Raw genomic sequence first — 16,259 nt, 5'->3', positions numbered from 1 at the left:
TCTCAGGTGAGCTCTCCCAGACCAGTGTTCACTGTGTGTGTGAGTGACAGAGACAGAACGGAGCAAAATGAAATTCAGACAGGTGTTCAACTAGCATCCAGGTAAAGGATGGAGAGTTTATCACCATGAAAAGGCCTTCCAAGGCTCCACAGTTTAGAAGAGGAGGCAGAAAAGTAATCCAATTATAGAGGGATGTAACCCTTTATAATGTTAAAGAACATTTTATGTTGCTAGCAACAGCTAGCTGAACTAAAATGAAGCAAAGTTGGCTAATAATGGAACTGTAGGTGATTAAGAAATGAGATATCTGCTAAGGTGTGTGGTTTACTGCTGCTGAACTGGGTTATATATGTTTATATATAGTTTACTTCTGCTGAACTGGGTTATATATGTTTCTAAGTGGTTTATATGATTCTATCTGGTTTACTGCTAGTTGGCTGGTTTATAATGTTTCTATCTGATTTATTTGTGTTTCTATGTGGTTTACTGCTAGTTGGCTGGTATATGTATGTTTCTATGTGGTTTATATGTGATTCTATCTGGTTTACTGCTAGTTGACTGGTTTATATATGTTTCTATGTGGTTTACTGCTGGCTGCTTTGTGCATCTCCTCTCATGCGTCATCTATCTCCTCTTCGTGCCCCCCCTCATATGTATGTGTGTGTGTGTGTGTGTTTGTGTGCATGTGTGTGTTTTTTAAGGGGGTGGGGGGTGGGGTGGGGCACCAAATTCATATCTCGCCTAGGGTGCCAAAATGGCTAGAACCGACTGACTATGATTGTTTGCTTGTTTGATCAGCTCTACATGACATGAAATTATGATCGCAAATGCAAAAAAACATCAACTTTCAGGAGTGCTGCCTTGGAGCACTTCTGTGTCTCCACCAATGTCAGAATCAAACCTACCCCTTGCCTGCATCCATCCACGTCCATACCCCGCTAACCCAGATAAATGTGGGCTCAGTGCCAGCAGAAAAGCTCTTAACACAGACTCCTTATGTAGCACACATACCTGCATCAACATGACTAAGACAGGCTTCCTATGCATACGTGTTAAAACTGTCAATGGTGGTGAATGGGATGAATCCAAACTAAAACATACTACTACTACATAAAATAATCACATACTTACTTAAATATGCATTTTTAAGAGAAATGCTTTAAAATGTTACTAGTAAGAATAACCTAAGAACTACAAAGGTAAATATTGTTGTGTAATAAATACTGAATCAATTAAATTAATGAAAGCCTCCATTTTGTTTTACAAAACTCAGCTGAAGCTTCATTTTAGCTACAGTACATGTGGGTCAAACTTTCATACTTTCATACATTAACTGACAACATAAGAAATGAAAGCGAGAGATCTGCAAAAGAGTTTCACTTTTATTGAATTTTCACAAAAAACCCCCCATAACTTCTGGCGTAACACCTTCTGAAGTCACTTTAGAGTAACTGTTTACAGCTGAAAACTCATCAAAATAAAAACCTGCAATAAAACACCATTACATCATCTGACACGGTAGAATTTTTTTTTTTTTTATCATTTCATATCCTTCTATCCATTTAAAATGGCATTTCCCTGCTGTGCTTTCACTCATTTCACTTCAAATAAAATTCTCTCCATTCTAAAACCTCACTTTTTTTTTTGCAAATCAACTTTCTTATACCCTCATGTAATGCAGTGTCCGTCCAAAAAGTTCACAGTGATCGTCCCGTTTTACTGTCCTGTGATTCAGAGCTGCAAAGCATCACAGAATCGGACAAGTGAAAAAACAATATTTACACGTATACGGAGGTTTATCAGTCGAAAGATTAGAAAACAAATCTTACAACATATTGTCAGAAAACAAATTATCTTCATGCACATTCACAAACATTTCAGAAACAAAAAAACAAACCAAAATGGATGATTTTACTGAGTGAATCAATGAGCAGTTAAAAAACAAACAAAAAATCTGAAGACTTTCTGGCAAATTAACAAATGTGAATTTAGTGTGAGACCTCATTAAACAAGATTACGTACATAATGTCCATAAATATACACAGGAATGAAAGACTTGGAGCAGGGGTGTCAAATTCACTTTAGTTTGGGGGACACATATAGACCAATTTGATCTCAAGGGGGCCGGACTAGTAAAATAATAGAATAAAATGAGTAAAATGAGTTGGACACCCTTGACTGTCTTCAGTGTAATTTTTACATTTCACAAATTCATCCTGGGGACCACATTTGAACCTCTGGCCGACTGGTTTTGACCTGTGAGCCATGTTTGACACCCCTGACTTTGAGAAATAATTGACAAATGCATTCTAATGCTATGGTTTGTCAGGACAGCACACATAATATTTTTAAGGCAATGGCTCCTGCCACTGTACTGTGGCATGAAATATGAGTTTGTCTATTTCCACAGAGCCAATCAAATGTTAGTATTTGTACTAGAGCAAATCAGGGATACTGTTCCATGAACTCATTATCCTCTTGTTGCCACAGTACTGTGGTCATATATGGCGCATACTTCAGTGCATTGTTTTGTCCATTTTGCTACCACAGTACTGTGGCAATTGATGGAAGAAACGACAAATTAGTGATAGTATATAGTATGGAATAGGAATTATTGTTGTAAATGCTCTATATGTTTTATGGTGTTCTTTGCTCTGTGCAATCAGTGAGATTGAGGCTGGAGAAGGTGGGCGGAGCTACATGTTAGATGAGGCAATGTGCTGTATGACTGCTCAGTTGTATGTCAGGTCAGTGTCTTGAGTGGCGTGGTCCGAATTCTGCACTCTGAACGTTGTCCCAGTGGCAAGTTTATATCAATGTCGGATTTTACCTAAAGTCACCCCCCCCCCCCCCATCTGAAAATCTGCAGAAAAATAAAATGCGACATTAACCAGGTATTAAACCCAAGTCTTCCATGATGTAGTCCTAAATGCTATCGACTGAGCTTAATCTCCAGTGTCTATAAAACTGACCTATTTACTGTCTCATTGCCTTGGTACTTTTTGGGATGTAACAGTTACCAGTCTAGACATGATATATCGAGGGTGCTGATTGGCTCTGTGGTAATAGACAAATGATATTTCCTGCCACAGTACTGTGTCAGTAGCCACTTCGTATTTTTAATTACAGCTCATTTAGTGCCTATTAATACTGAGCCAAATGATAATTACCATTTCTGCACCTGGTACAAATAAGGTCATGAACCAGTTGATAACTGGTGTTAAAACATACTAATCCTCTGCACTAAACTGAAATTCACAGATACACCTCTCTTTAATCACTGAATAACAAATTCAGTCTCAAACTCATTCTCTGCCCTGTACTTTTGTTCATGTTCATGTAGAATTAACAACAAATAATGATATAAAAGCAATATTATAATGCATTTAGGAGCAACATTTAGACCAAACAGTGACTTCAGCCCAGTGTCTTTACTGAAAAAGGCACTACAGTGTTCTTTAGTTTCCTTTTACTCTTCAAAATATGTTCATTTCATAAAAACAGTGACTTTTTAGAAACTGCAGCTGACTGCATTACTTAGAAACAAATGCTTAATGTCAAATTCTTCATGTTTACAGTTTAATAAAGTAACGCTGCTGAACAAATTCTGCAAAATAATACATTTATGGACTGGCCAGCAGATCCACAGAGAGCTTTTTTAACATATAAATCAATACGTCACTCAAAAATATTCATTTTATAATCACTTAAAAACAGTCAGAAATATTAAAGAAAGTACAGCTGAATTAAAAATGTCACAAGGATATTCTCTAAAGGTTCCTGCTGTTCTTTAAACTGTAATAGGGGTGCATTGTTTCATATAAATCCATCTGTTTTTTCTTTATTTCAAAACTTTTATACAGTAATACTTTTTATTTCGAGGGAGTTTTTTTTCTGTGTGACCAGACAAGAATAAAGCTGATCTAAACCAAATAAAAGTTGCTCAATGCAGTCATTTCTGTAACAATAGGCTTGTTTTAATAAATGTAATAAAATGAGACATGCAGGATATTGCACTGATGTTATGATTGTGATTTTAATTGTTTATTTAGACATGATTCTCTTGACAAAAATAATAATTTTGAAGTAAATTCCTTACATTATTTGTCATTATAAGTGTATGTGCAGAAAGGTGTCAAATTAAAGGAAAAAACAGCGTAAAGTGTATTAATTAGACGTTGGTCCATTCTGATTTATACTTGTCTGTACTTTTATTTATTGTATCTTATACTTAATCTTTTACATCTCTTTATTTTATTGATTTATTTATTTATTTCACCTTCTGCCAGCTGTTTCATACATAAACTTAGACTAGAAGAGACCTCTCCCATCAGGTTTTTTCCTTTAACTTGTGACCCATCTGAATTGTCTGATTTAAATGAATACATACGTACACACACTCTGTACATACTATAAAAAAAAAAAAAAATCAGACGTGGCATTAATATTTTAAACATAACCCTGAAACCGTAATAAAACGACAAAGTACAGTGAAGAAACAGAGCAGTCCAACATCCACCCAGAGTTCAGCCCTGTTAAGAACCAAGGAGACAAAAACACACAGTGAGATACATCACATTCATTAGATATGTTTGTAAAATATAATCTATAACTAAGTATATATAATATATAGATAATACAGAACAGGAAGAACAGAGTCAATGATACCATTATCACTAACATTTTAGTACATTAATTGATAAACAAAGGTGTTGTTGGGTCTATAGAGAGTTAATAATGACAAAGTTACTGATCTGGGGCAGCGCTAAATCCACGTTTTATGCAGGCTGGTGCCCTGTTCACACTAATTTTGATATTTTTTTTCCTCAGTTTTTTACAAATTCTGTCCATGTGGCCTGGTTGCTACATATTATGTCTGTTCGAATACATAAAAATGACTACAAACTGGTACAAATGCTCAGAAAAAACATTATTTCTGTTAAAACTGTGGATAAAACTGGACATAACAGTAACAAGGTGAAGCAAAAACTAGGTAACATATAAACTTAAGTGTTGGTTCAGGATGTCAATGTGTCTTCTTTATATTATGGGATTTTTGCCATGTAATGTTTATGATCTCGATCAACTGCAGGTCAAACACTGATTCATACATTTGGATTTGATGTTTCAGATGCAGCTTCGTTACTCAAAACCATAACAAATATAACCTGCACAAAATGGGATGTGAACGCTGTTTTCAGTTCTCTGTTTTCCCTGTCCACACACAACGCTTTCAGACAGACATGGTTCTGGTTCTGTCTTTGATCTGGAGTCTCAGAACCTTGGAACCAAAGTAGGAGGACATTACTCCACTTTTCCACATTATCGTCTTCTACGACCAGCACGTAGCTCTGCCAGTGTGAAGGCCCCATCAGATAAACACAAATACATTTACAATAATCTAAACTTCTTCAAAATCTCTGTTTTTGTGTCCTAAAATTTGTGGATCAGAGGCCCAAATATAGAGAAAAATACCTGTTTTACAAAATATCTGCATTAGTGTGTAGGGGTATAAAGCAAAATTCAACTGAACATTAGAAAATTCTCAAATTTTTTCAACTTAAGACCCAAAAGAAAAAATACAAAACAAAATAAAATATAATAAAGTCTCAAATGTACAAAAATCCACCATGATTTGCCATCACAACTACATTAATAAACTTCAGATGAAGAACACAACAAACTATGCATTGCACATGTAGATGAATTCACAATTCCTTACATCCCTGCAATAATCAGATTTACTGAGTGTAATGTGATTAGTTTTACCACCTAATAAAAGCAGATTATAGACTTTTAAATAAACAACTGCACCACTTTCTTGACTGTATCTTACCCCCTCACTTCATCACTTTTCTGAGAACTTTTTATTTTTCACTACCCAGGTTTCAGCACAGATATCTTTACTTTCTACTCGTTACATTATTAAGGTTCGCAACTTTAGCATTAATGCATTTGAGATGAATTATCAATAATTTCTATTTTGTAGTGCTGTATGTTTTCCTAATAATAAGACTGATTTCAAACTACAGGTAAAAGGCTGGAGAGTCAGCTTGTGAGTGAAGGGTCACCAGTTCAATTCCCCTGACTGGCAGAGAGTTATTAGCTGATGTGCTCTTGAGCAAAGCACTTAACCCCCCATTTACTCCTTGGGTGCCTGATATGGTGAGCCCACTGTTGCTAGTCTGCAGTGTGTGATCCATGATCTAGTGATGGGTCAAATGCAGAAGATCAATTTCGGTGTGAGGTGCATGTGCACGTCTACATGTGTGAATGTGACGACCACAAAAGTATTATTTGTGTCCTGAAATGTTGTTTAATTTTGGATGATTGTCTTTTCTTTGTTGCCCTGCCTCATCTTTTTTATCCAGTCTTTTTTCTAGAATTTATCTGTTTATGTGGTGCTGCTGCGGTACCCGTAACATGAACCCTATTGACAAATAAAAGATTCTTAAGTTCTTAAAATTAATAATAATGGATTAGATTTATACAGTGCTTTTCTATGAACACATACTCAAAGCACATACAGAGGATCATTCATTCATTCGCTCTCACATTCCCCCTACACCTGCAACTACACCTGCAGCTAGGCAGACTGATGGAAGCATGGCACCTACAGCCCCTCCGACCACCACCAAACATTCATACACCAGTGTGAGTAGCAGCACTGGAGGCAAGGAGGTTGAAGTGTCTTGCCCAAGGACACAACAGCACATGGACAGAGTGGGATTCGAACCACCAACCTTTCAGTTATTGGATGACCAACTCTACCATCTGAGCCATGGCCGCCCCCATGAAGATAAGGTGGTGCTTTGGTGAATCTAGCAGTGCAACATAACTAAACAGAAAAAGCATTAGAATGTTTACATTTTTGACACTGAAACCTGATTGTACTGATAAACTGTTGCACTTAACAGCAAAGTGCTGTTTGTAAAGTCTACTTTATTTGGAGCTAGAATGATTTAACATTCATTGTATTTTATTTGCATGATGTGAGGTTCAGTTAGAAATATGAACAGGTTTGCCTCATGTCATCTTTATAACCATCTACATCTCCACCTGTGCAGTAATATTCATGGGGGATATTTTCAGTTGCATTAGATGTGCCATGCTAAACAAGGGAAACACCCTCTCAATGAAAGCAGGTGTGAAAGTGCAGATATTTGTGTCAGTGTCTGGATCTGAGAATGACAGTTTTTTCCTGTTCATGTCCAGATGCACCCTGATCCTCTGGAGAGGCTCCTTGAAAGACAGAACCCCGTCAATAGATGGAGGAGAGTATGCTCTGTATACACCATCCTTGAACCAAAGTTCCCAGTATCCATAGTTAATCTCCCCCTTCCTTGGGGTAGACTTTTCCATCACTCCCAAAAACCATTCCAGATTGTCCTCAATCTTAACCTCCCAGCTGTGTGTCCCTGAGGTGAACCCTTCAGATCCCAACACTGCAGAATAGCCTTGAAACCTCTCTGGGTTTTTGGGAAGCACCGTCACATTGTCCAGTTTTTCAAATTTCACGCTCCTCAGATCATCAGACAGGAGAAGTTCAGAAGAGGCAGTGTTTGGATCCAGAATCACAGGCGTGTAGGAGACGATCTGCTTCATCTTGTTCCAGATGTTGAAGCTCAGGTTGCCCACATGTTTGGCCACGTCTATCAGAGTTCCAGGGGGCAGTTCTGGATCCACAGTGGGGTGGAGCTCCTGGACTCGTCTGACTGAAGCTTTGTAGTTCTGCAGGAACAAGACATCTTCACTTCTCAGCTCCTTCTCTGTGGCTTGGATTGTGTCTGACAGAGCCGCCATTTCTGCACTCAAAGGTTCAATCCTCTGCTGCATCATGTTGCTCTTCTGTTGTGCTTCATTCCTCAGGGCATCAATCCTGGCCCGTTCTTCCTTCAGCAGAAACTCCTTCATTTTCCCAAACTCTTCCTTAATCTGCCTCTCTGTGTGTTTAGCCTGGACAGAAATGTACTCAGCCGTCTGATCCCATTCAACTTTAACTTGATTAAAGCGCTGCAGTTTCTCCTTTAAAGGTTCGAGGGATTTCTTGACAAAGTCTCTGTAATCCTGTGCAGCTTCGTTGATGGGTTTGAACGTGTGTTTATTGTGTGTTCTGGAATCTCGACAAACCAGACACACCGGCTGCTGATGATCCAGACAGAAGAGCCTGAGTTTCTCCAAGTGCTGACTGCAGAGGGTCTCAGTCTGTGCAGGAGGCTTCTCCTTTAGTGTCAACTCATGCATTAAAGCTTCACATACATTCTTCAGCACTAGGTTACGGGGTGGATCATCTCTGGAAGATCTTCTTTTACAAACTGGACACACATGAAGTGGTTTCTCTGCCCACCAGTTGCGCAAACAGTTCTTGCAGAAGCTGTGGCTACATGACAACACCACAGGATCTTTGAAGATCTCCAAACAAATTGGACAGGAACAGGCCATTTCTGACTGAGTAGCCATTCTGTGTCAAAAATTCAGTTCTATAAACTAAAGCTTTCTGAAAGTTGCTTTCACTGTCACTTTTACTCACAGTTCTTATAAAGTTATCCTTCGGTTTGTGAAGCCAGTGCTGGTTTGATCGTAGTATTTCAGTAAATCCACAGCTCAGATAGTCCAAATCTCCTCTTCTGTTCTCCTTCAGGTAAATGGATATGTTTACCTCCTTGTGTCTGTCATTTGACGTGTGTCTATTTCCTTAATTCCTGTCAGATTGTGGGTGGAGTCCCTCCAGGTCACCCACAGCATTCTTTTATTTTTATTTTCACATTGACAACTGAACTGACAGTGATGCTACTGTAAGTATCACATGTGAAGGCAAAGCATGAACAGATTACTTAGTAATTCATATTGATGTTTATAATTTCTGTTTATATTTATTAATGTGCATTATAATATATTCCCTTTACATGTTTTTTTTCTAGTGGAAAATGCATAAATCTTTTGTATAAATGTACATAATCCGGTTATTTGATGAACCGTTCTACCTCCTGAGCCACAGCCACCCTTAAATGTAGGGGGGCAATTTTCCAACAAGAGCTTTATATATAAAAAGATGCCAATGTCTATCTTGTCTCTTGTACAATACAAAATGCAATGATGTGATAGGCATCACCAGTGATAAATCTCAATACGGTGATACACAAAGACTAGATGTTTCACTGTTACAGACTGAAAACTGCCTCAACCACCTGGAAAAAACTGACAACATTTCACAGTTTATTTAAATAATTTTCTCATAACTAGGTCTGCCATGTTTTTCTTGGCTTTAAAATGACACTGGAGCTTAAAACCAGGGTGGACAAAACAGACAATCTGACATAAAACTACTGACATTAAAGGTTAAGTATGTAATCTTTAGTGACATCTAGAATGATGAGGTTGCAGGTTGCATTCCTGGCCTCAACACTAGCCTACACTAAAAATAGATCTGGCTCAATCCACAATCACTATGGAGTAGAGAAAAAAATGTCTGTATGTTGCATTTCTTCATATCAGTCACATTTGTCTTTGGTGGCATTAAACCCAATGAGCAGTGACAGAGTCTTTATTGTATTGTAAAAGTGAGTTCTGCAAATGTTAACAACAAACCCCAACAGAACTAAGCAAATCTGCCAAATTTCATTAAAACTTGCCATTTTATTCCAGTGAGAATGAAGTTATTAGATCATGTAGCAAGAGGAGCAACAGTTACACACTGATCGTAGAAGACATCAGGGCTCAAGTGCAGGATCACTACATCCTGGAGCCACAAGAGACTGCAACTCATGTTCTGGGCTTTTTGTGAAGGAATTACTAAACCTGGTGGCCACTCACACATACCTTAACGCTGGGTGTCACCTGTTACGAATTTATCTGTTTTGAACGTCAGTGGAAACTTGTAGTAGGTGGTGCTTCATGCTTCAGTCAGCTGATAACGTTGGTGTCATAAGCCTTTGAGTTTAATGTTTGACTAGAGTCTGTCTGCATTTCAGTATTTTTAAGAAAAACAATGAGAATATTTTTGAACTTGTTGGACTCTTGCATCCCATCCGGCAAACCTATGACACTCAGCTGAATTACCCATGTAGCTGAATTACCCTCATACTCCACTCAAATCCAGTTCTTGTGCAAAACACAAAGGAGAAGGAGACTTAACGGAGGTATAACAGGCTGAACAGGACTAAAGAGCAGGTTAAGTGTCTCAATCATGCGTTATGTTCATTCTGGAGTCCTGAAGGTGTCAGTACTTCACTGAAGACCTTTTGCAAATCAGCAAAAATCATCCAATCACATCAAGTTGAGAAAATAAAACAATTCTGATTGGCTAGTGGATGCCAAAAATGGCATCTTCGAATCCTCCAATGAGAGCACAGCCTCATTTCACTGGTTTGCCAAGAATTTTCAGAACCAAATACACACTCATTTAACCAGGAAGTGAAGATATTCACACAGAAATGAACTAAATATAGTTAAAAACAACTTCAGGAAATGTTAACATGGACTTGAGTATTGTGTCATAATACTTTAAACATGTTTTTCACTTCAGAGACATTTTTGCTCTGATTAACATATTTAAAGGCCAAGAAAACACACTTATAATCTCAGACTCGTACTCAGCTTTATTGTCATTCAATCAATGGTACATAATAGAACAAAATATAGTTACCCAGGTCTCAGTTTTGTAGCATAAGAAAGATAAAAGAATAAAATATAAAATAGAATATATAAAAAATAAATAGGGTAGAATAAAAACAATAAAAAAAACAACAATAAAATAAATTCTTAATATGTACAAAATTACACAGTATGCAGCAACAGTACAGCTAAAATGATGGTGCATGTAGCAGCAGCAATAGTGAAATAATTATGAATATTTTGGAGATATGGAGAGGCAGATCATTCCAAAGTTTAGAACAGTAAAATACAATGTCAACAGAAATACAAATTGTAATGGATATTTGAGCAGAGGAACAGATGAAATGAGTACTCATGTTCTACAATAATCCATTATATAGACATACTACAGTATAAATATACTGTGTAGAATTTTATCTCTGAATAAAATACAGTGTGGTCTGCACCTGGACATTTTGCCTCAGCTCTGCTCTGACTGCTAAGCAATAAGTATACCGATGACAAGGCTCTTAAAAAAACCCCACACACAATAATCAATGTCTGGGACTCTCCAAAGGATATCCAACTGTGCTCTACAAAGCATAATATTGCCACCTTGTGACTGCAGATTTTTCCACTACATTGAACAGATACATGAAGAAAGTCCTTGGTATGTGCATTTACAAACCTAAATGTACAGATACTATATGAACAAACCAGAAAGCACTTTGTAAAACGTATTTCTATTACAACATGAAGTGACTTGTAAAACAAGAGGTATGTGTGTTATGGCTCTGGATGTGCAGGAATGCACTGCAGACATATGGATCAGATACCAGACTTTGTGTGTACAGTCAGGGCTCTGCAACATGAGCCTGCATCCATCCACGTCCATACCCCCTTAACCCAGATAAAAGGGAAAAAATTAACTGTGAAAGAAAATATTAGTAGTGTATAAATGAATTGTGTTATGAAGAAAAACTTATCTGCTGCGTTTGGTAGCTTCTATCTCAGTGTAGTGGAGTACAGTTCATTTTGAGCATTACATTGTGTTTTTTATGTGGTTGAAGCAAATATATTTAAAGATAATGTACTTATTTCTGCAATATAACATGAGTGTATATATATATATATATATATATATATATATATATATATATATAGAGAGAGAGAGAGAGAGAGAGAGAGAGAGAGAGAGAGAGAGAGAGAGAGAGGTCTGACAAATTGTAAAACATGAAATAAAAATGTATGAGCAGACATAGAAATTAGTTACATTTATTACTCTGTTTGGAACTTCATTTATGTAAGAAATTATAACATTAGCCACAAAAGGACATAAAATTCACATAAAATAATCACATACATACTTAAATGTGCATTTTTAAGAGAAATACTTTAAAATGTTACTAGTAAGAATAACCTAAGAACTACAAAGATAAATATTGTTGTTGTGTAATAAATCAAGGTTCAAGGCTACTTTATTTATACCCGTGGGTAGATTTGTTTTGCAGTCGAGGTGATTGCTTTGGCATTACAGCAAGACATATATTGAACATGTTAGGCGGGGACTTGATCGGTCTTACAGACAGGACAAAAAGACAGGACAAAAAGTGTTCAGTGTTCCACCATTCATCAGTATAGCAGCATGGGTAAGTAAAAGAATTAAATAAATAAATAATATCAAATAAATAAAAACAAGATGCAATAAAACACAATAAAAACTCAGAGAAGATAAAAACAGTCTGGGATAAAAATCAGGGTAAGAACATAAAAATGTAAAAATTTGAAGTCGTAATAATAAATACAGCAAAGAAACAGAATAAATAACTGCAATAAGTTACTAAAGTGCAATGTCACTATTTCTTATTGAGCTCAGTGACGGTGACAGGAACAAAGCTGTTTTTATAACGCTGTGTCTTGCACCTTGGAGCTGAAATTCACCTCGTAAAAGATGAGAGTCATTATAAAGAATTGATGAAACCATCCTCTGTACCTGCTTAGTGTACAGGGAGGCGGGACAAGACTGGGACTCACAAATCAGGCGACTGGACCATCTGACTATTTGATTCAGTGAGTTTCTCTCTGCAACTGAGGTCTGACCAAACCATGCCACCAGGCAAAAAGATAAAACAGACTCAATAAAGGAACGATAAAACAAAGTTAAAATGGTTCGGTCAATGTGGAAGTGTGCCAGTTTCCTAAGGCAGTGGAGACGCTGATGGCCCTTTTTACACACAGATCTGCAGTTTTCGTTAAAACTCAGTTTTTCATCGATTATAGTCCCAAGGTATTTGTATGATAGCACTTGCTCTATAGTCTGACCTTTAAGTAAAGCGACTCTGTGCCTGTCTAGTTGTTTTCTAAAATTGATGACCATATCTTTTGTTTTAGATATGTTTAGGTGAAGGTAGGACTCCTCACACCACTGGACAAAGTCACCAATGACAGGGCCGTGACTGGTCTCCCCTTTTTGACTTTAACTGAGTCATCGGCATACTTAATGATGGCCCTGTTGTCATATTTACTCTGACACATATTTGTGTAGAGAATGTATAGTAGTGATGACAGGACACAGCCTTGAGGAGAACCAGTGGAGGAGAACACCGGGTCGGACAAAACCCCATTAAGCCTCACTCTTTGTGACCTGTCAGTTAAAAAGTCTAAAATCCAGCCCATCAGATTTTTACTGATTTTAAACTGTTCTAAAAGCCTTTTAATTAAAATGTGGGGCTGGATTGTATTAAAAGCGGAGGAGAAGTCTATAAATAAAAGCCTTGCAAATGCCCCTTTACCCCCCACATGTTTAAAAATCATGTTTAAAAGAGTCAGTGTGGTGTCCTCCACTCCTCTGTTGGGCCTGTATGAGAACTGCATTGGATCCAGCTCATGTTCAGTCCCTTTTAGAATCACAGTCTTAACCAGTTTCTCAAAGACTTTCATAACTACTGAGGTAAGAGCAACAGGCCTAAAGTCATTCAAAGTTTCTGGACGGCTGGATTTAGGAACAGGGACCACGACAGCATCCTTCCAGAGAGTGGGCACATGCTGTGTCTGCAAGGACTTATTAAAAATAATCTGAAATACAGGACTGAGTTCATTAGCGCAGGATTTAATAAGATGACCACTGATGCTGTCAGGACCCTGGCTCTTGTTCATCTTTACAGTACTAAAGGCCTTTCTGACATTGCTCAGTTCAATGGAAAAGTGCTGAGTGTCCTTCAAGTCCTGTTTCAGCTCTAAAATGTCCTTACTAAAATCAAAAGAATTAAAACGAGCATAAAAACTGTTAAGAGCGTTTGCAAAATCTCTGTCTGAATTAAAACCGTCTAAAAGAGTCTGCCTGCTGCTCTGGGGATTTTGAAGGCCTGTGATGCTTTTCATACATGTCCATACAGAACCAAAATTGTTTGCAGCCATCTTATTTTCAAGAATGGTTTTATAGTGTTGTTTTGCTTTCAAAATCTCAATTTTCAAGTCTTTGGCAGCTGACTGAAGGTCAGAGACAGCCCCTTTTTTGAAAGCCAATTTCTTGTTCTTCAGACAAGATTTAACATTTTTTGTGACCCATGGCTTGTTGTTGGGGTACACTTCAACACACTTACGGGGTATAATCATGTCTTTACAGAAAGCATCATAAGAGCTGGTGACATCCACCAGAGCATCCAGATCATCCCCACAGGACTGAATAAAAACGTCCCAATCTGTACATTTAAAACATTCCTGCAGGGAGAGCACAGATTCCTCTGACCACATTTCAACGTCAATATTGAATCAGTTAATTAGTGAAAGCCTCCAATTTGTTTTACAAAACTTAGCTGAAGCTTCATTTTTGCTACAGTACATGTGGGTCATACTTTCCTACATTAACTGATGGCATAAGAAATGAAAGCGAGAGATCTGCAAAAGAGTTTCACTTTTATTGAATTTTCACAAAAAAAACCTGCATAACTTCTGGCGTAACACCTTCTGAAGTCACTTTAAAATAATTGGTTACAACTGAAAACTCATCAAAATAAAAACCTGCAATAAAGCATCATTACATCATTTGACACAGTAGAATTTTTTTTAATCATTTCATATCCTTCTATCCATTTAAAATGGCCTTTCCCTGCTGTGCTTTCACTCATTTCACTCCAAATGAAATTCCCTCCATTCTAAAACCTAGCATTTTTTTTGCAAATCAACTTTCTTATACCCTCATGTAATGCAGTGTCCGTCCAAAAAGTTCACAGTGATCGTCCCATTTTACTGTCCTGTGATTCAGAGCTGCAAAGCATCACAGAATCGGACAAGTGAAAAAACAATATTTACACGTATACGGAGGTTTATCAGTCGAAAGATTAGAAAACAAATCTTACAACATATTGTCAGAAAACAAATTATCTTCATGCACATTCACAAACATTTCAGACACAAAAAAACAAACCAAAATGGATGATTTTACTCAGTGAATCAATGAGTAGTTTAAAAAAAAACAAACAAAAAAACATCTGAAGACTTTCTGGCAAATTAACAAATGTGAATTTAGTGTGAGACCTGATTAAACAAGATTACGTACATAATGTCCATAAATATACACAGGAATGAAAGACTTGGAGCAGGGGTGTCAAATTCACTTTAGTTTTGGGGGACACATACAGACCAATTTGATCTCAAGGGGGCTGGACTAGTAAAATAATAGAATAAAATGAGTAAAATGAGTTGGACACCCTTGACTGTCTTCAGTGTAATTTTTACATTTCACAAATTCATCCTGGGGGCCAGATTTGAACCTTTGGCCGACTGGTTTTGACCTGTGAGCCATATGTTTGACACCCCTGACTTTGAGAAATAATTGACAAATGCATTCTAATGCTATGGTTTGTCAGGACAGCACACATAATATTTTTAAGGCAATGCCTCCTGCCACTGTACTGTGGCATGAAATATGAGTTTGTCTATTTCCGCAGAGCCAATCAAATATTAGTATTTGTACTAGAGCCAGTCATGGATACTGTTCCATGAACTCATTATCCTCTTGTTGCCACAGTACTGTGGTCATATATGGCGTATACTTCAGTGCATTCTTTTTTCCATTTTGCTACCACAGTACTGTGGCAATTGATGGACGAAACGACAAATTAGTGATAGTATATAGTATAGAATAGGAATTATTGTTTTAAATGCTCTATATATTTTATGGTGTTCTTTGCTCTGTGCAATCAGTGAGGTTGAGGCTGGAGAAGGTGGGCGGAGCTACATGTTAGATGTGGCAATGTGCTGTATGACTGCTCAGTTGTATGTCAGGTCAGTGTCTTGAGTGGCGTGGTCCGAATTCTGCACTCTGAACGTTGTCCCAGTGGCAAATTTATATCAATGTTGGATTTTACCTAACGTTGCCCCCCCCTTGAAAATCTGCAGAAAAATAAAATGCAACATCAACCAGGTATTGAACCCAAGTCTTCCATGATGTAGTCCTAAATGCTATCAACTCAGCTTAATCTCCAGTGTCTATAAAACTGACCTATTTACTGTCTCATTGACTTGGTACTTTTTGGGATGTAACAGTTACCAGTCTAGACATGATATAATGAGGGTACTGATTGGCTCTGTGGTAATAGACAAATGATATTTCCTGCCACAGTACTGTGTCAGTAGCCACTTCGTATTTTTAATTTCAGCTCATT

At 37.4% G+C, this 16,259-nt stretch overlaps 1 protein-coding gene across 1 annotated transcript; it reads right to left on the bottom strand.

The window, feature by feature from the left end:
• Positions 1-3,875: 3,875 nt before the first annotated feature.
• Positions 3,876-8,657, bottom strand: LOC115438912 (tripartite motif-containing protein 35-like). The gene has a single exon (XM_030162801.1). The coding sequence runs from the start codon at positions 8,458-8,460 to the stop codon at positions 7,048-7,050; it is 1,413 nt and encodes a 470-aa protein (XP_030018661.1). The 5' UTR covers positions 8,461-8,657; the 3' UTR covers positions 3,876-7,047.
• Positions 8,658-16,259: the final 7,602 nt, after the last annotated feature.

The sequence above is a fragment of the Sphaeramia orbicularis genome, chromosome 18 (genome assembly GCF_902148855.1).
Source record: "Sphaeramia orbicularis chromosome 18, fSphaOr1.1, whole genome shotgun sequence".
Taxonomy (NCBI): Eukaryota; Metazoa; Chordata; class Actinopteri; order Kurtiformes; family Apogonidae; genus Sphaeramia; species Sphaeramia orbicularis.
Note: the sequence above shows the minus strand (reverse complement) of the source record. Positions and strands in the feature narration are given on the sequence as shown.